Source organism: Cervus canadensis, chromosome 32 (assembly GCF_019320065.1).
Source record: "Cervus canadensis isolate Bull #8, Minnesota chromosome 32, ASM1932006v1, whole genome shotgun sequence".
Taxonomy (NCBI): domain Eukaryota; kingdom Metazoa; phylum Chordata; class Mammalia; order Artiodactyla; family Cervidae; genus Cervus; species Cervus canadensis.
The window spans coordinates 33,882,274-33,904,146 of NC_057417.1; the positions used below are offsets into that span (position 1 = coordinate 33,882,274).

At 49.4% G+C, this 21,873-nt stretch overlaps 1 protein-coding gene across 4 annotated transcripts in view; it reads left to right on the forward strand.

The window, feature by feature from the left end:
• Positions 1-21,873, forward strand: part of CARD11 (caspase recruitment domain family member 11) — a 104,657-nt gene that overhangs the window by 50,607 nt on the left and 32,177 nt on the right. For all 4 annotated transcript variants that reach the window (XM_043456144.1, XM_043456140.1, XM_043456142.1 and 1 more), the window contains exon 2: positions 14,363-14,500. In XM_043456144.1, coding sequence (XP_043312079.1) covers positions 14,494-14,500 — 7 coding nt within the window. In that variant the 5' untranslated portion in view covers positions 14,363-14,493. The remainder of the gene's footprint in view (positions 1-14,362; positions 14,501-21,873) is intronic.

A 21,873-nucleotide genomic window follows, 5' to 3' on the forward strand; every position in this document is an offset into this window, starting at 1 on the left:
GTCTCTTCTTCGTACCCTCACCCGCCTCCCTCTGCCTCTCTCTCCGTTTCCTGGACACAGAGGTTCTCATTTTCTGCTCCTCCGATCCCCAGGCTTCCAGAGCCTGAGGTTTGAAACGCCAGGGGAGTAAGAGCATGTGTCTGTCTGACACCCCTGCCCGCCCGGGTGTCCCCCCACCCCCGCCTCGGCTTCCTTATCTCTTCATCAGAATTGATGACGCCTTCGGCAGGGCTGTTAATGGGTTCCAGTAATCTGGGCTGTCGACCTGGTACCTTGCGTGTGCTCGAGAAATCGTCGCTGTGGTCATTGATTTGCTTTGATTCGAGGTGACGTGGGCATCACGAGTCCACTGTTTTAACGTGACCAGTTCTGCAGCGTTTGCACCTTCACGATGTGCCACCGCCACCTCTGTCTAGTTCCAAACCGTGCTCGTCACCCGCAGGTAAAGCCCCGTGCCCACCAGCGGCCGCCCCGTCCTGCCTCCCGCCACAGCCCCTGGCCGCCGCCAGCCTGCTTTCTGTCTGAGTGGTTCGCCCCCGTTCTACACTTTTTGTATCGACTGCATCGCACGGTGTGTGGCCTTTGGAGTGTGGCTTCTTTGCTCAGTTCGATGCGTTCAATGTTTTTGTCCATGTTGTGGCATGGATCGGGGCTTCGTTCCTTTTTACAGCTGAATAGTATTCTGTTGTGTGTATATGATGTCTTCCCTTGAAGCGTCACTGGTGGTGGGGGTTCGAGGCTGCCAGGACTGGGAAGGGAGCTGGGCAGAGGGAGGTGGGAGATGTGAGGACGTGGCCTGTGGCCCTGCCCACCCCCAGGGCAGTTCTGTCCCATGGCTGGGACAGCTCCATGCCACCCCTCTGAGGGCCAGGTGGGAGAAGTCTGCCGTGTGACTCTGCTCCTGATGTTCTAGCAGTCAATGACAGCCAGCCTTGATGATCCAAAGGAAAAGGAAACTGGAATAGCAGAGAGCTAATTGAAACGAGGCGGCACGGAGGTGGGAGGCAGGGAGGGGGGCCCCCTTCCATCCATGAGAGAGCTGTTTATTTTGGGGTTAAGTTGGAGTCGAGAGACCCTTTCTAAGCATCTCTCCCTCTCTGAAGCCTGACGCTTAATGGAACGCAGAAGCCTGTTTCACTCCCAACATAGCACGGATGCTCCATGCATGCGTTTAACTAACTTACTCCCGCGCCATGTCTTTGGCAGAGCATTTCGGAATAGAAAATCTGGTTCAAATTTCACTTCCCTCACATGGAAGCGCCATTGTTGTAATAATGGTGGCTATGAGAGCGCTGTATTCTTTTAAAAATGTTTCCAGTAAACAGGGATGCTGCCGCGAGGCCCAGGGAGGACAGGGAAATTGGCCAGATCCGGTGTCTGGAGCCACCCCAGCCTGGGCTGTTGGTCCCAGAAGGGTTGGGAGACGGTGGTGGTTGCAGTTCGTGGCTTAACTCAGTCCCGTTCAGACGCGCTGAAGAGAGAGGCGCGGCTGTTGTTTTTCCTGCGCAGTTGAAAACTAAAACTCGCTGCCGTACCCTGCACAGTTTTCCATTGCTGGTACCTTGATAACTCCTTTCCCGCCGGGAGGCAGGACCTCAGTCTAGAGTGGGTCTGGAGTCGTCTAAATTACCTACTGACCCACCACGCGGGACTCACGGAGGGCAGAGTCCCTGGCTGTGCGGCCAACAGCAGTCTCTTCTTAGACCTGCCTGCTCCACCCTCGCTGTTGGCTGTGGGTTTTGTTACTGAGTCATTCTGTGCCCTCCTGGGATCTGGACACCACCTCCAACCCGCTGGGTGTCGGGCACCCGCTGCTGCTCAGCCCGTGTCACGCAGCTGGTCCAGCCACGCGCCTTCTGAGGGTCAGCTGGGGGGAGGTTTCCCGTAAACCTCCTGTTTCCCCCACGCTGAGAACGTGACATGTTAGGCTGACCACCCCCCAAATGCCGGCCCTTGGTGGGTTGTCCATTTTCAGAGAATTAAGATCCCACCAATGGAACCCCAGCGCCCCAATGGCTAACTCGTGTTTTGCTTTTGTTTGTTTTTAGTATTTATTTATTGAGTGTGGTAGGGCATGCGAACTCTTAGTTGTGGCATGTGGGGTCTAGTTCCCTGACCAGGGATCGAACCCGGGCGCCCTGCATTGGGAGCGTGGAGTCTTAGCCGCTGGACCACCAGGGAAGTTCCCGCCCCGGTGGCTAGGATGGGGTGTCCTTGAAAATGCAGCATGTCCTTCAGACTCTGGGAGGGCCCCAGGGAAGCAGCCCATTGCAAAAAAGCGGGGGTCGCCATCACGCTGATGCGACGAGTTGGGGAGAGTGGAGGCAGCTGACGGGTTCTCGGGGCAGGATGGGGGACCTGTGGCTTTTCTGCATTTTCATGGTTTTTGGCAAGACGGCTCTGACCCAAAGCCAGAAGCTGGAGGGAGGTATATTCTATACTTCCAGTCCACGACTGACTGGGACTCGAAGATGGATTGGCGCTTAGATCTGAACTGCAGGCCCAGCGAAACCCATGTGAGCCCATCAGCCGGCTGTCATGTGCAAAGCTCCCCACCCCCGCGAGGGAAAGGTCTTTTCCGCTGAAAGGAAGAAACGATAACCAGAGAGCCAGCACTTATCCATCGGAAATCGATCACTCGATTAATATTAAACGCCTATTTGTGAAAGATCCTTGCTAGCCCTCGTGGGGCGCATATGAGGAAGTAGATGACCGTGCCCAGAGGGTTGTAAGCAGCGTGGTACACAGGAGCTGAGGACAGGTCTTTCAAGTTTCCTCTAAAATCTGTCTGGTGTGGAGGTCATTATTCAGGACGCCAGGGGAGAGGTGGGTGGCTCTCCACCCGGGGTCTTCCGAGGACTTCCAAAGGTGTGGACTGATGAGATTAAGTGCCTCGTATGTGGGACTTACGACTACACTTCAAATGCGGCGGGTGCAAGTTCGATCCCTGGTCCGGAAGCCAAGATCCCGCATGCTGCCCAGTGAAGCTAAAAATAGTAATAATGATGATGCCTTCCGTGTGCGCTGCAGCAGCCCTGAGACACAGCTGCTATGTCCAGTTCTGTTGTTGTTTAGTCGCTCAGTCTTATCTGACCCTTCTGTGACCCCATGGACTGTAGCCTTCCAGGCTCCTCTGTCCATAGGATTTCCCAGGCAAGGATACTGGAGTGGGTTGCCATTTCCTTCTCCAGGGGATCGTCCTGACCCAGGGATGGAACCTGCGTCTCCTGCATCGGCAGGCAGGTTCTTTACCACTGAGCCACCTGAGAAGCCCTGTGTCCAGTTTTACGGAACAGGAAATGGGGGCTCAGAGACGTTAAGCAATGTGCCCGAGGCCACACAGCGGAAAACAGCAGAATCCAGGACCACATCCTTTCCTCTAGAATAGCAGTCCCCAGACTTTCTGGCACCAGGGCCCAGTTTTGTGGAAGACAGTTTTTCCCTAGACCCGGGAGGGGAGGGTGATTCAAGTACATTACATTTATTGTGTGTTTTTTCTCTTTGTTATTATTACATCAGCTCCACCTCAGCTCATCAGGCATTATTAGATCCTGGAGCTGGGGACCCGGCCTTAGAGCATAGGGAAGCAGAAGTTGCTGGTTTTGTCCCTTGGTGCTAGGATTACTTGTATTGACTCTCCTTTTGTTTGACCCGAGTAGAATTCCTGCAAGCCTTCGCCCCGCAGCCCCCATCTTTGGGAGGAGGAGGTCCATGACACCTCCTACCTCAAGCACGGTGTGTTTTAAGCTCTGGAGGGCAGGAGCCACCTCTTTGTGGGGGGCCTGCCCATGGAACCCCAGCCCCCCAGCTCCCTGAGCCGAGAGTGGCAGAGTCACTCTCTCCCAGCCCTCAAACCTCCTCCCACTTTGCTTTCCTCTGCTGCCCGGAAATCGGCCCAGGGGACTGAGGTCTGAGGAAGTACAGTTCTGACCTCAAGCCTCGCGCACCTCGGGGTGCTCACGGAAGTCTGAGGTCTACACGAAAGCCTGGTCTGCTGCTTCCTGCACCGGCATTTTCGACCAGCCCCCAGGCCTTTCTAGAAAGAGCCGCTGGGAGCCCGGTGCAGCTGGGGAAGACCAGAGTCTCGAGCCTCCTGTCGGCCGGCCTGCTGCGGCCTGGCCGTCCTCCCTGATTTCAACGGTGGGTGCTCTCCCTGGGTGACGATGGGGGATTTAAGAGAGCTGGAGGCATAAACACCCCACCACCACTCCCGACACCACCGCCCTCCGCCCAAATAGGAAAAACCTGACGTGCGTTTTTCTAGGTGCTAACCTGTTGATTGAAGTCGTCGGCAGCCTTATTTTCAAACACATGGAAATGTGTTTAGGGGTGTTACCGCCTTTACCTGTCCCCCATGACATTTCACGAAACAGCCGGCCCCACAACTAGAAATGCATTTTAAATTGATCGCCGCATCGATCCTAAGTAGGTGTTCAGGGTGTCTGACAAACGCCGCAGGGAGAGACCCGTGCTGACTCTGCATGCAGCCCGCCCGCCCAGAGCACCGGCTCCGGGCCCTGGAGATAAGTCGGTCTGAGCAGCCCCGGCGACCTGCAGGCCCCCGCCCCGTGACTGGCTGGTGTGCGTCCTCAGCGCTGAAGCTCGGCTCTGTGATGAGGGCCCGGTGGCTGCGGTCCAGGCCCCTCCTCCTCCTCCTCCTCCTCCAGCAGCCTCTGCTCCCATCTTTCTCTCATCCCTCCTCCCGACGAATCTGCGAGGTTTTCTTAGCTTCGTCCCTTCAGGTTTCTTTCTGCGCCTCCTCTGCTCTGCTCTGAACGACCCTAAGCGTGTCGCTTGTGTCTTATCCTCACTTGTCCTTGTCTTCTTTTCTCCTGAACCTTCTCAGAGTCTCTTTTCTTGGTCTTCTGTTGTCCAAGGCTCTTAACACTGTTGAATCCAATAGATGGATGGGTGGATGGCTGGCTGGCTGAGCGACTGGGGCTCCACAGGTCGACGCTGACATATTCTCGTTACCAAACCGCAGACCTTACCCCGCTCCCCGCTCCCCGCCACAGGCGTCCGGAGGCCTCGGGCCCCCACCTGGCCTCCTCTCATCACCTTGTCCCCGGCTCCCGTGGGATTCCCGTGCAGCCAAGCCAGGCGAGCAAAAGAGCGGGGAAGACAACGTCTGCACGTGGCTCCCACAGAACCTTCCAGCTCTCATTCTCGGCTACTCTCCGAGTGGGGCTCTTGCTTGACGATGCTGGTGACCTTTCCTGCGAAAGGCAAGGACCCGGTGTTTTCGCTTAGAAGGTTCTCGGGGCCTCTGGGCTCATTCCGCACTCATCCGCCTGCCCAGGAGACTCGCAGCAGCAGGCCTCCGTGGGCCAGAGCTCGCGCTGAGGACTGGGCCTGCCCCGGGTCCAGCTCTGTCCCTTCCAGACGGCCTCCCCGAGACCCCAGGCCGGACAGAAGTTTGTGGTTTCCCCCCACCTCTCCTGTGCTAGAATTTAGCTTAGATGATGCTTGGGGTCTCACCGAGGGCTCCAGAATTGGAACCAGCCGGTGGTTTCGGTGACTTGACAGCCCCCCGTGGCCGAGGTGGGCTTGCTGACCGGGCCCGGAAGGCGCCCGCAGGAGGGAGCGCTGTTCCGTCACCGTCGGGCCGCCCCTGAGCAAGGCTGCGCCTCCCGGGAGTGAGAGACGGACCGACCGCCCGCTGCCGTTAGGGCTCATCAGGGGGTCCGCGGCGCCCGGAGACCCTCGGGGCTGTCACCGTGCCGTGTGTGCGAGGCTCCGGAATCCAGACGGGGCGAATCTCATAAGGAGCCGATGTGATGAATTGATACACATTTCAGAACCGTTTAAATCTGTCATTCCTAATTGCGCTTTTCACAAAAGCTTCTCTGCAGCAGCGGGAGAAACATGAGAGCCGGCGGGCGGGGAGGGCAGAGCACACCCTCCGGTCATGCAGGAGGTGTGTGCCCTTCCCAAGTGCTCTGCCCTGCTGGGGGCCGGTCAGACGCCACCGCAGAAGTCTGGATGTGAGGCAGGGCCTGGCGGGGGGCTGGGGGGCGTGCCTGCCATGTCCCCCCCACCCCCAAGTCCTGGCTACCCGCAGATGCGCCCCGCGTTCCCCAAAGCTATCAGGCTGAGACCTTCTCACTCTGTAGAGGCCATGAGCCCTTTGCCCGGGTCACCTGGGTAGAGAACCCCGATGAGTGTCCGGTGGAAACAGTGCCGGGGGGCCGGGTGGTAGTGGGCAGGGCCCTGGGCTGCGGGGCAGGACGAGCCTGGGATGACGGCTGAGAAGTTTGGCTGTACCTCGAGAGGGGAGTGTTTTGTACATGGGCAGTGAGTGAAAGTGAAGTGAAGTCGCTCAGTCCTATCTGACTCTTTGCGACCCCGTGGACTGTGGCCCACCAGGCTCCTCCATCCATGGGATTCTCCAGGCAAGAAAACTGGAGCCAGTTACCATTTCCTTCTCAGTACTTAGTCCTCATTGATTTCATGCTTACTCTGGTTTTGTATTTATGGGGGAAAAAAAAAGGAACAGGAGCAAATAGATAAGGAAGTTGCTCTGACTGTAAGACTTAAAAGTCTGTGGCTGGCTGGAAGCTATGTGATTTTCTCAAAAGGCTTGCATCCTGTTTGTTATATGTATGTGCTAGGACGATTGTTGCCTGCAACAATTGCTGACTGCAAGTTTTAATAGAAACAAAATCGGAGTTTTATACATTCTAGGGATTTTATTCTTCTCATGAACAAAGAACTCAAAGGTTAGCTTGGACCCAAAGTCCTTTTAGCATCCTCTGCCGCCATGTTCAAGTGTGACCTTCACGCTCACAAGATCACTGCTCTGCTTCCTTGCATTGCACCGGCATTCCAGGGAGGAAGATAGGGACAAACGAAAAGTGCTTCCCACCTGATTCTGCCCCCCTCTCCAGACCCTTCCTAGATGTGTCATCCAGAAACTTCCATGTACAGCTCATTGGCCAGAACTGTGTCACACACCCACAATTCTAGCTGCAAGGGAGGCTAGAAATGCAGTTTTTTAAAGGTGAGCACAGTAATGCTCCAAACAAAACTGGGGCTCTGTTAGTAAGAGAGAGAATGGAGAGACTTCCGTGGTGGCCCAGTGGCTAAGACTCCACGCTCTCAATGGCAGGGGGCCCGGGTTCAATCCCCAGTCAGGGAACTAGATCCCACATGCCACAAACAAAACCTAGTGTGTGTGTGTGTGTGTGTGTGTGTGTGTGAAGGTATGTGTCTGTACATCAGTCGCTCACCCCAGGCTTTGTAACCTGCCCGGCTCCTCTGTCCGTGGAATTTTTCAGGCAAGAATACTGGAGTGGGTTGCCATTTCCTCCTCCAGGGGATCTTCCCGACCCAGGGATTAAACTTGTGTCTCCTGCGTCTCCAGCATTGTGGGTGGATTCTTTACCTGCTGAGCTGTCAGGGAAGCCTATATATCACTCACACACACACATATATTTGAAGGGCTATTTATTATTAAAAAGAGAGAGAGAATGGACACTGGGTTGGCTGCTGGCAGTGCCTGCCACTCCACTGTGAATTTAAAACGATAATTGCTGCTTTCACAATATGTATCAGCGAAGCTCTCCTGACTGTTGTCCACGTGTTAATTCATGGGAAGTATCATCATCCCAATGTTTCAGCTGAATGAGCTGAGACAGACAGAGGTTAAGAGTTAACTGGGATGCCAGAGAAGGATCCTGAGGAGGAATTTTCGAGCTGCTTCTCTCAGTGCGCTTTTTTGGAGGAATGAAAGGAACCGCAGGGCGGGAGACCCAGGAAGGGCTGCTTCTGGTTCTTTTCCATTAAGCTTTCATTTCAAAGCTATAGACACGGTAGACAGTGTGGTGTGTCCCCGTGTCTCCAGCCCATTCTCACAGGCAGTAGATTATCCTTCCCAATAACCTTCCCCCCTGCACCGCCTTTTTTTCCCTTTTTTTTGCCAGAAGTCCTTTCAATGAAGTGGAGGTTTCATTGGAATAATTAAACCTTCCATCTCAAGCCTCTCGTTCCAATCATCCAGGCAGATCAATTAACCAGAGGTGCATTTATCTAGCTGACTGTTGACCCCTTCTCATTGCAGAGCTTTTGCACTGGGGCGGCTTGCAGAGAGGGAGAGGCGTCTGTCCCTCTTTCCAAAGGGCTTGACGTTCGATGTGCTAGCAGCCTCGTTGTTTATTTTATCCAGGATCTGATTTGTATTTTTTCACCCAACAGATATATATTTAGCACCTTGGAAGAATCAGGCCCCATGATGTAATAAGGGAGGTGGGGTTGTGGTGGGGGGTACAAAGATAAAGCAGACGCAGTCCAGATAGCTGAATCCCCGTGAACCTGTTTCCTCTTCTGTAAACTGGGGCCAGTAGTCGTAGCTCCCTCACAGGTGGTTGTATTAAATGGCATCATCCACACGCACCATTTTTCTCTAACTTCAGTTCAGTTCAGTTCAGTCGCTCAGTTGTGTCCAACTCTTTGCGACCCAATAAACTGCAGCACGCCAGGCCTCCCTGTCCATCACCAACTCCTGGAGTCCACCCAAACCCATGTCTGTCGAGGCGGGGATGCCATCCAACCATCTCATCCTCTGTCATCCCCTTCTCCTCCTGCCCTCAATCTTTCCCAGCATCAGGGTCTTTTCTGATGAGTCAGCTCTTCATATCAGGTGGCCAAAGTATTGGAGTTTCAACTTCAACATAAGTCCTTCCAATGAATATTCAGGACTGCTTTCCTTTAGGATGGACTGGTTGGATCTCCTTGCAGTCCAAGGGACTCTCAAGAGTCTTCTCCAACACCACAGTTCAAAAGCATCCATTCTTCGGTGCTCAGCTTTCTTTATAGTCCAACTCTCACATCCATACATGACTACTGGAAAAACCATAGCCTTGACTAGACGGACCTTTGTTGGCAAAGTTATGTCTCTGCTTTTTAATATGCTGTCTAGGTTGGTCATAACTTTCCTTCCAAGGAGTAAGCGTCTTTTAATTTCATGGCTGCAATCACCATCTACGGTGATTTTGGAGCCCCGAAACATAAAGTCAGCCACTGTTTCCCCATCTATTTGCCATGGAGTGATGGGACCAGATGCCATGATCTTAGTTTTCTGAATGTTGAGCTTTCAGCCAACTTTTCACTCTCCTCTTTCACTTTCATCAAGAGGCTCTTTAGTTCCTCTTCACTTTCTGCCATAAGGGTGGTGCCATCTGCATATCTGAGGTTATTGATATTTCTCCCGGCAATCTTGATTCCAGCTTGTGCCTCCTCCAGCCCAGCGTTTCTCGTGATGTCCTCTGCGTATAAGTTAAATACGCAGGGTGACGATATGCAGCCTTGAGGTGCTCCTTTTCCTATTTGGAACCAGCCTGTTGTTCCATGTCCAGCTCTCTAACTCACTTATTTTTAATTGGAGGATAATTGCTTTACAACACTGCCTCGGCTCCGGCCACAGATCCACAAGAATCAGCCGCAGGTGTTCGTATGTCCCCTCGCTCTTGAACCTCCTTCCACCCGCCAGCCCTCTAGGCGGTCACGGAGCACCCAGGTCTCAGCGCCCTGTGTCAGACTGCAGATCCCCACTGGCTGGCCGTTGCACGCGTGGTAATGTTTGTGCTTCCACGCTACTCTCTCCACTCGTCCCACCCTCTCCTCCCCTCACTGTGTCCCCACGTGCGCTCACTTGTCCGCATCTCCGTGGCTGCCCTGCAGATGGATTCGTCAGTACCGTCTTTCTAGATTCCATATATATGCGTGAATACACAGTGTTCATTTTTCTCTTTCTGACTCACTTCACTCTGTATGATAGGCTCTAGGTTCATCCACCCCATTAGAACTGACTCAGATGCTTCCTTTTCATGCCTGACCCATAGTATTCCACTGTGTATATATACCACAGCTTCTTTATCCATTCATCTTTTGGTGGACATCTAGGTTGCTTCCATGTCTTAGCTATCTGGAGCATTTTGTTTAAGTTTTGGTTTTTTTTTTTTTGATGTGGACCATTTTAAAGTCTTTATTGAATGTACTACAATACTACTTCTGTTTTATGTGGGGGTGTTTTTGGCCAGGAGGCATTTGGGATCTTAGCTTCCTGACCAGAATTTGAACTTGCACCCCCTTGCACTGGAAGGCAAAGTCATAACCACTGCACCACTGGGGAAGTCCACACATGACTTTAGCCCAGTGTCTGCCTATAGCAACTGCTGTGTGCCTTTTCCTAGAAGGCACTGGAGGATATGCTCCAGCAAGATGAGGGAATAAGGCAAAAAATAGGAGCCCAGGAAGCCCCAAACTAATCTGATTGTTTAGACTGGATGCTGTGCTTCGTAAGTGTTAGCTGTGATCATGGCTGGTTTAATTAAGATCAGATGATGCTCAGTTGGTGAGGGTTGCGTTGGAATCTTAGTGGTATGAGGTCTCACCCGGTTATTTAACTCTGATCCGACTTCGTCGTCGTAAAATTCATGTCCATTGAGTCGGTGATGCTGTCTAACCATCTCATCCTCTGTTGTCCCCTTCTCCTTTTGCCTTCAGTCTTTCCCAGCATCAGGGTCTTTTCCAATGACTCAACTCTTTGCATCGGGGCCAAAGTATTGGAGCTTTCAGCATCAGTCCTTCCAATGAATATTCAGGTTGATTTCCTTTAAGACGATTGGTTCGATCTCCTTGCAGTCCAGGGGACTCTCAAGAGTCTTCTATAGCACCACAGTTCAAAAGCATCAGTTCTCTGACGTTCAGCCTTCTTCATGGTCCAACTCTCTTTCACCACCAGACACATCCACAGCTGAGCATCATTTCTGCTTTGGCCCAGCCACTTAATTCTTTCTGGAGCTATTAGTAACTGCCCGCTGCTCTTCCCCAGGACACCTTCCAACCCAAGGGGCTCATCTTCCAGCGTCGTATCTTTTTGCCCTTTCATTACTGTTCATGGGATTCTCCTGGCAAGAGTACTGGAGTGAGTTGCCACTTCCTCCTCCAGTAGACCACGTTTTGTCAGATGTTTTCACTGTGACCCGTCCATCTTGGGTAGCCCTGCACAGCACGGCTCATAGCTTCATTGAGTTAAGCAAGCCCCTTCAGCGTGACTGTGATACATGAAGGGGAAACAGTGAAGTAGGCTTGTCATAAAAAAACATCCATCCATCCCCAGCCCCGACCCCCGAGGGCAGCCACTTCTAACCCTTCTCCATTTTGCTTTCTTCTGTTCCCCACCTCCTTATTCTAAGTGATATGCTTCCACTGCTATTTAGTGGTGTGTCAGTTTTAAGACATTATGTATCAACATGCCTTTGGGTAGATGATAATTTATATCCCTTTTCCTAGTTCCCCACTGCATGCACTTACCCCACCATCGTCTTGGTACGTTCTCATCAGCTTTACCTGTTACTTCATCATGACCAGGTAAATATTGTTCATGTTGAGGCAAGATGTATGTTGGGATTATGTCTCCTTCTTATCTTTTTATTTTGTCCAAAGATAATATTGCTTCTCTTTTCATTTGCTGGGGCTTTTAAAATCATACCTGTCCTCAATTTTTTTCTGTCTGACTCTCAGGCCTGTCATTTGCCTAATGATGTTATTTCCTAAGTTATCAAGGATATCAGGTAACCATTCATTATTTCCCCTGACCCTCCATGGTCCTGCTGCAGTCTTGGCCAGCTGCTCTTTGCTGCCTGCCTCTCATCCTGGAACACTCCTTGCTGCTCTGTTTCCTGGCCTTCATATTTTTGTTTTATTCCCTCATTTTGCTGGAGTATATCCTGCAGTAGCTTCCTAAGAGAGCATGCATGGAAGCTAGATGTTTAGAGTCCTTGCCTTTCTGAAAATAGATCATTCTGCTTATGCACACAACAGTTTGGGTAGGTATAGAATCCTAGGTTTAGAAGTATTTTCCATCGAAAACGTGAAGGCATCACCTCATTGTCCCCCAGTTTCCAGCATCACTGTTGAAAGATCTGACGCCAAACTTACTTCTAGTCCTTTGCACATGGCCTGATGTTTCCTCCCAGGAAGATTTTAGGGTCTTCTCTTATTCCCCAGTGCCCTAAAATTTCAGAATGATACTCCGAGAAGGTTCTTTTCCACTGATTTGTACTGAGCACTCAAAGGACCCTTCAAAACTGAAGACTCCTGTTTTTGCATGTGGAGAATCCTCTAATACTAGTGTCTCTGATAATTTCATCCCATAATTGATACTGTATCCCTGCAAGACATACAGGAAAGGAAGCATAACTTCTATAACCTCTAAGATTTCCTAAAGTGACCTCATTCCCCCTCCTCCTTTCTTATTTTCATTCTCTTTAACTTTTTATTAACTTTGGGGGATATTTCCACAACTTTATCTTCTAAATTTTCTATTGATTTTAAGCTTCCACTTACTTTATTTTAATCTCTTAAGAACTTTTTCTTGTTCTTTGATTGTTCCCTTGTCAAAGCACCCTGCATTGTTCTATGGCTACAGTATCTTACCTAATGTCTTCACGGATTTTAATTATCGGATTGTTTTTTGATTTTGTTTTGTTTTTTTCAGTTTTCTCTTACTGTGTGCATTGTCAGCTTCCTGCAGCTTCCTTGGGGCAGTTTGTCTCTTTCGATGTCTTCCTTCCATGTGGAGACTTTTCTCGAACGTGGAGCGATCCTCGGCTGTCTGTTTATTCTTATGTGAGAGGCAGCAGAAACTGGGCGTGCCAGCTCTGCTTGCGTAGCGGGCTTCCCTGGAGGGGGAATAATCACTGGCTGATTGTGCTTGAATAACACCGATGACAGGAACCTCGTAGCTCACCAAGCAATTGATACCTCCTTTGAGAAGCAACAGCTATTTCGAATCCTGAGCCAGTATCTGCTCTGCTATCTTAGAGCTTGGTTTTAGTTCTGTCTTACACTTGTTAAAGTGATATTTCAGGGACATTTTGTACATACACCTACTGGGTGAAAGTGAAAGTCGCTCAGTCATGTCTGACTCTCTGCAGCCCTGTGGACTATACAGTCCATGGGATTCTCCAGGCCAGAATACTAGAGTGGGTAGCCTTTCCCTTCCCCAGGGGATCTTCCCGACCCAGGGATCGAACCCAGGTCTCTCGCATTGCGGGTGGATTCTTTACCAGCTGAGCCACATGGGAAGCCCAAGAATACTGGAGTGGGTAGCCTTTCCCTTCTCCAGGGGATCTTTCCGACCCAGGAATCGAACCAGGGTCTCCTGCATTGCAGGCGGATTCTTTACCAACTGAGCTATCAGGGAAGCCCCCCACTGGTTAGAGTCGTTTAAAAGGTGAACTTTTTTTTTTTTCAGGCAATTCTAAGGGCTGTATAGTAGTTGATTTAAAGGAAGTCCACACCCTGCCGTCCACACTAATTATGACTTTGAACCTGTCCCAGGCTTGATTTTTCTTGGCTGTACTGTAGTGATGATAGTGGTGATGATGGTGGTGGTGGTGATGTTGATGGCGACGATAATAAAACCACCTGTCTCAGAGAGTTCTCCAGCAGTCAGGCTTAGCCCAGTGCCTGGCAGAGTAAATAGTCTGTAAGCACAGGGATGATGTTTCCACCAGTTGAATGTTAACCCGATGAGTCAGACTCTCAGGAAGCGTATCCTCTCTCCGACCTCAGGACCAAGTTGGCAGTTGTATGTGTGCGTGCTCAGTCGCGTCTGACTCTGCGACCCTGTGGACTGTAGCGCGCCAGGTTCTTCTGTCCGTGGGATTTCCCAGGCAAGAATACCGGAGTGGGTTGCCATTTCCTGCACAAACCTGCTTTCCCTTGCCTGCAATTAAAACCTCTCTTACAATTAATTTTTTTAAAGCTTTTTCTTCTGATTATAAGAGAGGAAAAAATGCAAGTGCATCCTTTTTAATGCAAATACAAAGAAGTGTCATTTCCCTGGGTGCGGGGTTGTGGGCCAAGGCTGGCCCTGCCCTGAGGAGGCTGCTGAGCAGACCAAGGAGACGGTGTCCTCCAGAGAAGCTTGTCTCCCGCCCCCCACCCCTAACCCCTGGGGCTGATGGTCTGTGACAGCTCACTCCTATCCAAGCTGACACCCGACAAGAAGAGCTTCTGTCAGCCCTGGGAGATCTGGTGTCACCTGTGATTAATCCTCAAAGCCAAAACCCAGCAAGTTTCTGATTAAACAATGGTGTCCCGGGTCCCCGTCACCTCTGAGTGGAGCTGTGGGTTTGAAGCAGCAGCCTGGAGCCCCCCGCCAAGGGACCCCAGCAGCTGTCAGGACAAGCGCCCGCCCCTTCCTGCAGCAGCTCCAGGCCCCGGTCCACGGCGTGTCCAGCCCCTGGAGAGATGCAGGCTCCGGGATCATTTCATTCTTTCCTTCCAGAGCAGGGCCCCCCTTCGCTGTTTGAGTGGTTTTCTGTGCTAAGTCAGACCATCTTCCCTCTCACAGATCCTGGCCCGCACAACTCCACACCCAGAAGGAGACTGGCTGAGGGCAGGACCAGCCCCGGCCGGGAGGAGTAGGAAGAAGTCAGACCTCAGTGACGGGCAGGCACCTCCCGTCTGCCAAGCGCCGACCCTATGCCAGGTACGTCGCATCATCTCCTTTATGTAAAATAAATGTAAGGGGAGGGTTTCCTGAGACTCACCAGGGGAGCAGAGAGGGGCGGCTTCCAGGGAGATGGAGGCACTGGAAGCAGGCGTTGAGCAAGCGGGGATCTGGCGGAGAATCCAAGTTGGTCAGCCGGGACACAACCACAGGGGCTGGCAGGAGGCCTCAGCTTGGAGGTCGAGACAAAGATGCTAGACTGTATCGTAGCAGAGAGGGGTCCACACGATCCATGTTCCCAGTGAATGAGGAACGGCCATGAGACCAGCAGCTGCCACGGCATTTGTCTTGGCGGGTGGTCTCCTTGGCCCGTAAAAGGGTGAGCAAGGGACTTCCCTAGTGGCCCAGAGGTTAAGGCTCCACCCTCCTTCTGCACGGGGTGTGGATTCAATTCCTGATAAGACGACTAAGATCCCACATTCTATGTGATCAAAAAGTAATAATAATAAAGAACTTCTTTAAAAAAAAAAATAGGTGCGCAAAATAGCCCTTCCTGTAGAACATGGACTGGGAGCCTTGAACATGTTTTTCAGCAGGTTTCTTTCAACCACGGACAGGTGCCTGTACGTGAGTACCCAGCAGGCGACACCACCAGAGTCCCGGGTTCTGCAGGCGACACCACCAGAGTCCCGGGTTCTTTCCACGTCTCTGCTCTGCCATCGTGAGGGTGTTAGTTTTGTCCTTACAGGAGTCCTCAGGTCACATGATGGCTGCAGCAATCCTAGCATCACACACACATTCACATGCTAGCATCCCAGTGCTCAAGGACTATATCCCTCCCTGTGTTCCTATCAAAGGTCGAGGAACAGCACCAGAATTGCCCCCCAGCAGTCTTCCCTGCAGGTTCTACGGGTCACAAAGACTTCACGTACTTAGTGTGACATCAAACTAGACCACCTTGTTAGGTAGAGACCAAAACAAGACCCACCTCTTGCCGCTCAGAAGTTGCCCAGCCTCCCTGAAAATATGAGGCCACCTGGTTCCTGAAGATGATAGGGATTCCGTAAGCAGGAAAAGGGGATGAACGATGCGGTGTTCGCCCACTTAATGACTTGTTGAGTCAACTTCTTAGGATGTTGACTCTTTCAAAATAGTAAAGCTGAGTGCATTTTCCTTTGTGAATGGAAAACTATCATGCTGACGTGTTTCAGAGTGAGCACTTGTAGGAGATGTATTTGTGTTGCACTGAACCACAAACTATCCCCACGTGACCCAAGTGGCCAGTGCTTAGGATATGAGCAGAAGGGCAAAGGTCATTGGATGGAATGTCCCCATTTTTAAACCCCCTCTATAAACCAGCTGTTGCTCATAACAGCACATAGATATTTTTACTCAAGGTGCTTGAGTTGTTCAGAGCAAAAGCCCACTTAGAACAGCTCAGATTAATGGGGAGATTCTTGATGGAGCAAGAACCAGACATCACACGCGGCCAAGGCTCACAGGGCCGGGAAGTAGAGTTGCACACTTGGAGAGATGGCTCCAGCCGCTTGAGGGTCCTCAGGGTCTCTCACTGCAGCTCCACCAGCAGATGGACTTCCTCTGTCTCCCTTATACTGTCTCTGCCTCCGCAGCCTCAACCTGCCTGGGCGTGTTACTGCAGCCAAGTGCAGCCTCGGGCCACTCCGATGCACCTTCTAGCTCATTGCCGCCAGCACACTCACCCGCCCCACTGTCTCTTTCAGCCAATTCAGTCGCTCAGTCGTGTGTGACTCTTTGTGACCCCATGGACTGCAGAATGCCAGGCTTCCCTGGCCTTCACCAACTCCCAGAGCTTGCTCAAACTCATGTCCATTGAGTCAGTGATGCCATCCAACCATCTCATCCTCTGCTGTCCCCTTCTCCTCCTGCCTCCAATCTCTCCCAGCATCAGGGTCTTTTCCAGTGAGTCAGTTCTTCACATCTAGTGGCCAAAGTATCGAAGTTTCAGCTTCAGCATCAGTCCTTCCAATGAATATTCAGAACTGATTTCCTTTAGGATGGACTGGTGGATCTCCTTGCAGTCCAAGGGACTCTCAAGAGTCTTCTCCAACACCACAGTTCAAAAGCATCAATTCTTCATCACTCAGGTTTCTTTATAGTCCAACTCTCACATCCATACATGACCACTGGAAAAACCGTAGCTTTGACTAGATGGACCTTTGTCAGCAAAGGGATGTCTCTGCTTTTTAATACGCTGTCTAGGTGGGTCATAGCTTTTCTTCCAAGGAGTAAGCGTCTTTTAATTTCATGGCTGCAGTCACCATCTGCAGTAATTTTGGAGCCCAAGAAAATAAAGTCTGTCACTGTTTCCATTGTTTCCCCATCTATTTGCCATGAAGTAATGGAAGCAGATGACATGATCTTAGTTTTTTGAATGTTGAGCTTTAAGCCAACTTTTTCACTCTCCTCTTTCACTTTCATCAAGAGGCTCTTTAGTTCCTCTTCACTTTCTGCCATAAGGGTGGTGTCATCTGCATATCTGAGGTTATTGATATTTCTCCTGGCAATCTTGATTCCAGCTTGTGCTTCATCCAGTCTGGCATTTTGCATGATGTACTCTGCATATAAGTTAAATAAGCAGAGTGACAATATACAGCCTTCTCGTACTCCTTTCCCAATTTGGAACCAGTCTATTGTTCCGTGTCCAGTTCTAACAAATAGCTGACAAACAGGTGACTCAGTGGTAAAGAACCCACCTGCTAATGCAGGAGACATAAGAGGTGAGGGTTCGATCCCTGGGTCGGGAAGATCCCCTGGAGAAGGAAACGGCAACCCACTCCAGTATTCTTGCCTGGAGAATCCCATGGACAAAGGAGCCTGGTGGGCTACAGTCCATGGGGTCACAAAGAGTCAGACACGACTGAGCGTGCACGCATAGACATCAGATCTGTGACCATCTGAGGACGGGAGTGGGAAGGCAGATATTAGATATTGGCGTCTCCGTTGCCCTAAACTGGGCTGTCATCTTTGTTATTGATTCTTTTTTTTATTTTTTTCAAACTATGCAAGTAATATGATGAAGCATGTGCATTGTAAATAGTACTGATAACCTCCAAGTTGTCCTGCCCAGTGACCTCAGAATTCATCCCACTTCTTAGATAGGATCAGTGTAATCAGAGCCTCTCAAACTTCCCTCCTCCCGCCTTCCCCTTCTCCTCCCCTCCGCTCTCCTTGTTTCTCTCCCGCCTTCTCCCTCTTTCACACACACACACACACACACACACACACACACACACACACGTGTACAGCCTACCTCTGTAATTACAGGTGTTGCCTTACATGAGTGACTTCACTGCATTGTGTTATTTTTCCGACACCAAACGTGTGGTGTTTTCCCGACACCAAGCACGTGTCATTTTTTCCACGAGTTCAGTTCGGTTCTGACACTGACTGCCCAGAGGCAGCCAAGCCGCCCCAGGCCCAGGGCTCAGCCCCCACGCCTGCCCCGCCTCGGACACCAGCCCTGCACCCCGGGCCACCTGCACTCTGGGTCGGCAGCCGCGAATCAGGGTCTCCCGAGCCTCCTGGCCAGGTGCTGTGTTTGCTGGAATGACTCACAGATAACTCGGGAAAACACTGTACTTATCACGACAGCTTATTGTAACGGACACCAATGAAAGCACACGTGAGGAGCTCCCAGACACAGAAGCGTCAGCTCCCCGCGCTGAGATGGCATCCGTGCCGGCAGGGGCTGGAGTTCAGAAACTTGGAAGCTCTTTGCGTCCCGTTGTGCAGGGATTTTTATCAAGTGTTATTACGTAACCGTGATTGAGTAACTCATTCTTGGAATGGTGATTGGACTCAATCTCTAGCCTCTCCCCCTTGAAAGTTATAACCTTATAATCACTTGCTTGGTTTTTCAGTTCCCATCCTGAAGCTCCTGTGGCCCCTTAACTCAAGAGTCATCCCGTTACCATAGAAAAAACACTCTTATCCCTCTGGGGGATATCCCTCTCGGAATCCTGGAGCTCCTTGCCCGGAACCAGGGGCATATGTATTTAATTATATATGCTTTACATTTTATTCACTTACTAATTCTGGCTGCACTGGGTTTTCACTGCTGGGCACAGGCTGTGTCCGGCTGCGGCGAGCAGGGGCTGCTCTCTGGCTGCCGTGTGCCCGCCCCTATCTCGGTGACTGCTCTCGCTGCAGGGCCCGGCCTCTGGGCTGTGGTCCTCAGTAGTTGTGGACCTCAGGCTTGGTTGTCCCTCGGCACACGGGATCTTCCCAGACCAGGGATCAAACCTAGGTCCCCTGCGTTGGCAGGCAGATTCTTAACCACTGGACCACCAAGGAAGTCCCCAGATCCATTTTAAATTATACCACATGTATGTATGTATGAATATATGCCTGTCTTTACTTTTTAAAAAAACAATGTCTTGGAATCTTTTTATGTTACCACATATTTTCAAAATGTTATTCCATAATGAGAAAGGATCATTGAATATCTACTGAAGAATGTCTGGATTGCTTACATTTTTTCCAACTACAAATAATGTTAAATGTCCAAGTAAAAAATTGGGGGGAAATTAAATATCCATTATAGAGAAATGAAGAAATAAATTATGGTGTATTCTGGCAGTGGAATAATATATACAGCAGTTAAGAATGAATAAATCAATAGAAATTAAGGGATTGTCAGATTAGATTAAAACAATAAGATCTCTTATATATCATCTACAGGAAAAAAACCTTACAGCCAAAGGTATTGGGCTGGCCAAAAGGTTCGTTTGGGTTTTCCCATTTTACTTCGAGGCAAATGGAAATGCAACATGTCGAAACTTAACTGGTGTCACTAAAGCAGAGGGAAATGTATAGCTATACATGTTAATTTTTTTTTAAAGATCTCAAATCAATAACCTGACCTTCCACTTTGTGAAGCTAGAAAAAGAAAAGCAAAGTGAACCTGAAGCGAACAGAAGGAAGGAAGTAACACATATTAGGACAAAAATAAATGAGTTAGAGAACGGAAAGGCAATAGAGAAAATCAGTGAAACCAAAAGTTGTTCTTTGAAGTATCAACAAACCCTGAGCTAGACTGACCAAGAAAAAAAGAGAGAGATGATCCAAATTACTAGAATCAGGAATAAGAGAAGGGACACTGCTACTAACCTTATTAAAGAAATAAGAGGCAAAATAAAAATATGAACATTGCTTCCAAAAAATTGGGTTACTTACATGAAATGGACAGATTCCTAGAAAGACACAAGCTATTGAAACTGACTCAAGAAAAACAGGAAATATGAGCAAACCTACAACAAGTAAAGAATTAGTAATCAAAAACCTACCCACCAAGCAAAGCCTCTACCAAACAAAGACAAAAGTGTGCCTGTTCTTCATTAACTTTCCCAAGAAGTGCAAGAGGAAGGAACACTTCCCAGTTTACTCTGTGAGGTAAAAATTCTCCTGATGTCAAAACCAGCCCGACATCTTGAGGAAAGAAAAGTACCAACTAATATCTCTCATGACGATGGATGCCAGGAGGCTCAAAAACATACTAGCAAACCAGATCCAACAAATCTGTAACTAACTGGGATTTACAGCAAGAATTCAAGGTTTGTTCAATGCCCGAAAATCAGTTAATGTAATATATTAATAGAATCGAAACTAAATACTATATGGTAATCTCAATGGAGGCAGAGAAAGCATTTGACAAAATCAGACATCCCTTTTGTGACAAAAATACTCAGGGAGTTTCCTCAACCTGATAAAAGGTATCCGAAACACACACACACTCAACCAGGTGACATTGTGCTTAATGGTGAGAGACTGGATGCTTTTCCCCCGTGGTCAAGAACAAGACAACGATGTCCATTCTTGCCACTTCCGTGTAACACTGTGTTAGAAGTTCTCGCCTGGGAAATTAGAGAGGGGGAAGAAAAGAAAAGGAAAGGCATCCATATTGAAAAGACAGAAGTAAGATGAATAGCCCACGTTTATAGTGCCATCAAAAAGAATAAAATACTTAGGAATAAATTTAGCATAAGAAGTGTACACTGGAAACTACAATGCATTGCTGAAAGAAATTAGAGATCTGAATTAGAAGAAACACATTCCATATTCTGTTTGCGACCCCAAGGACTGTAGCCCACCAGGCTCCTCTGTCCATGGTATTCTCCAGGCAAGAATACTGGAGTGAGTCGCCATCCCCTTCTCTAGGGAATCTTCTTGACCTGGGATTGAACTGGCGTCCCTTACCTCTCTAGCATTAGCAGGTGGATTCTTTACCACTAGCACCAGCTGGGAAGCCATATTCTTGAAGCATAACATGTAATTGTTAGATAGTATTGCTGTTCAAATTCATCTACATATTCAGTGGATCCACTGTCAAAATCCCAGCTATTTTTTTTTTTTTGCAAGTATTGGCAAGCTGATCCCTAAAATTCACATGGAATTGCCAAGGGCCCTGAATAGACGAAACAGTCTGAAATGGGAAGAACAAGGTTGGAAGACTCCCACTTCCCAATTTTAAAACTTAGCTATCCACTTACAGTAATGAAGAGAGTGGGGTACTGGCCTAAGGACAGACATACAGATCAACGGAGTATCATTGACAGTCCAGAAATAAACACTTAAACTTTTATGGTCAATTGATTTTTGACAAAGGTGCTAAGACCATTCAATGGGGAAAGAAGAATCTTTTCAACAAATTGTGCTGAGACAACCGAGTGTGTGTGTGTGTGCGCGCGCACATGTGCGTTCGTACACAAGCCCATTCAGTCACTCAGTCATGTCCGAATCTTTGCGACCCTTTGGATCGTAGCCCGCCAGGCTCCTCTGTCCGTGGGATTTTTCAGGCAAGAATACTGGAGTGGGCTGCCATTTCCTCCTCCAGGGGATCTTCCTGACCCAGGTATTAAACCCATGTCTCCTGTGTCTCCTGCATTGGCAGACAGATTCTTCACCTACTGAGCCATCAAGGAAGCCCCAGGACAACTGAATATCCACATGTAAAAAACAGTTGGACCCTTACCTCACACCATACACAAAAATTAACTTAAAAATGCATCATAAGCCTAAATGTGAGAGTTAAAAGTATAAAACTGTTAGAAAAATAAATAGAAGCAAATGTTTATAACCTTGAATTAAGTAAGCCATGGTTTCTTAGATACACAGCAAAACCAGAAGTGAAAAAAGAAATTGGACTACATCAAAATTAAAAGCTTTTATGCTACAAATAATACCTTTAAGAAAATGAAAAGATAATTGACAGGATAGGAGAAAATATCTGCAAATCATATCTGACTTGTATCCAGAACACATTAAAAATTCCATAATAAAAACAATGCAGTTTAAAAATGGGCAAAGGATTTGAACAGACATTTCTCAATGCAGAAGTGACTGATATGCACACAAGATGTTCAACGTCGTTA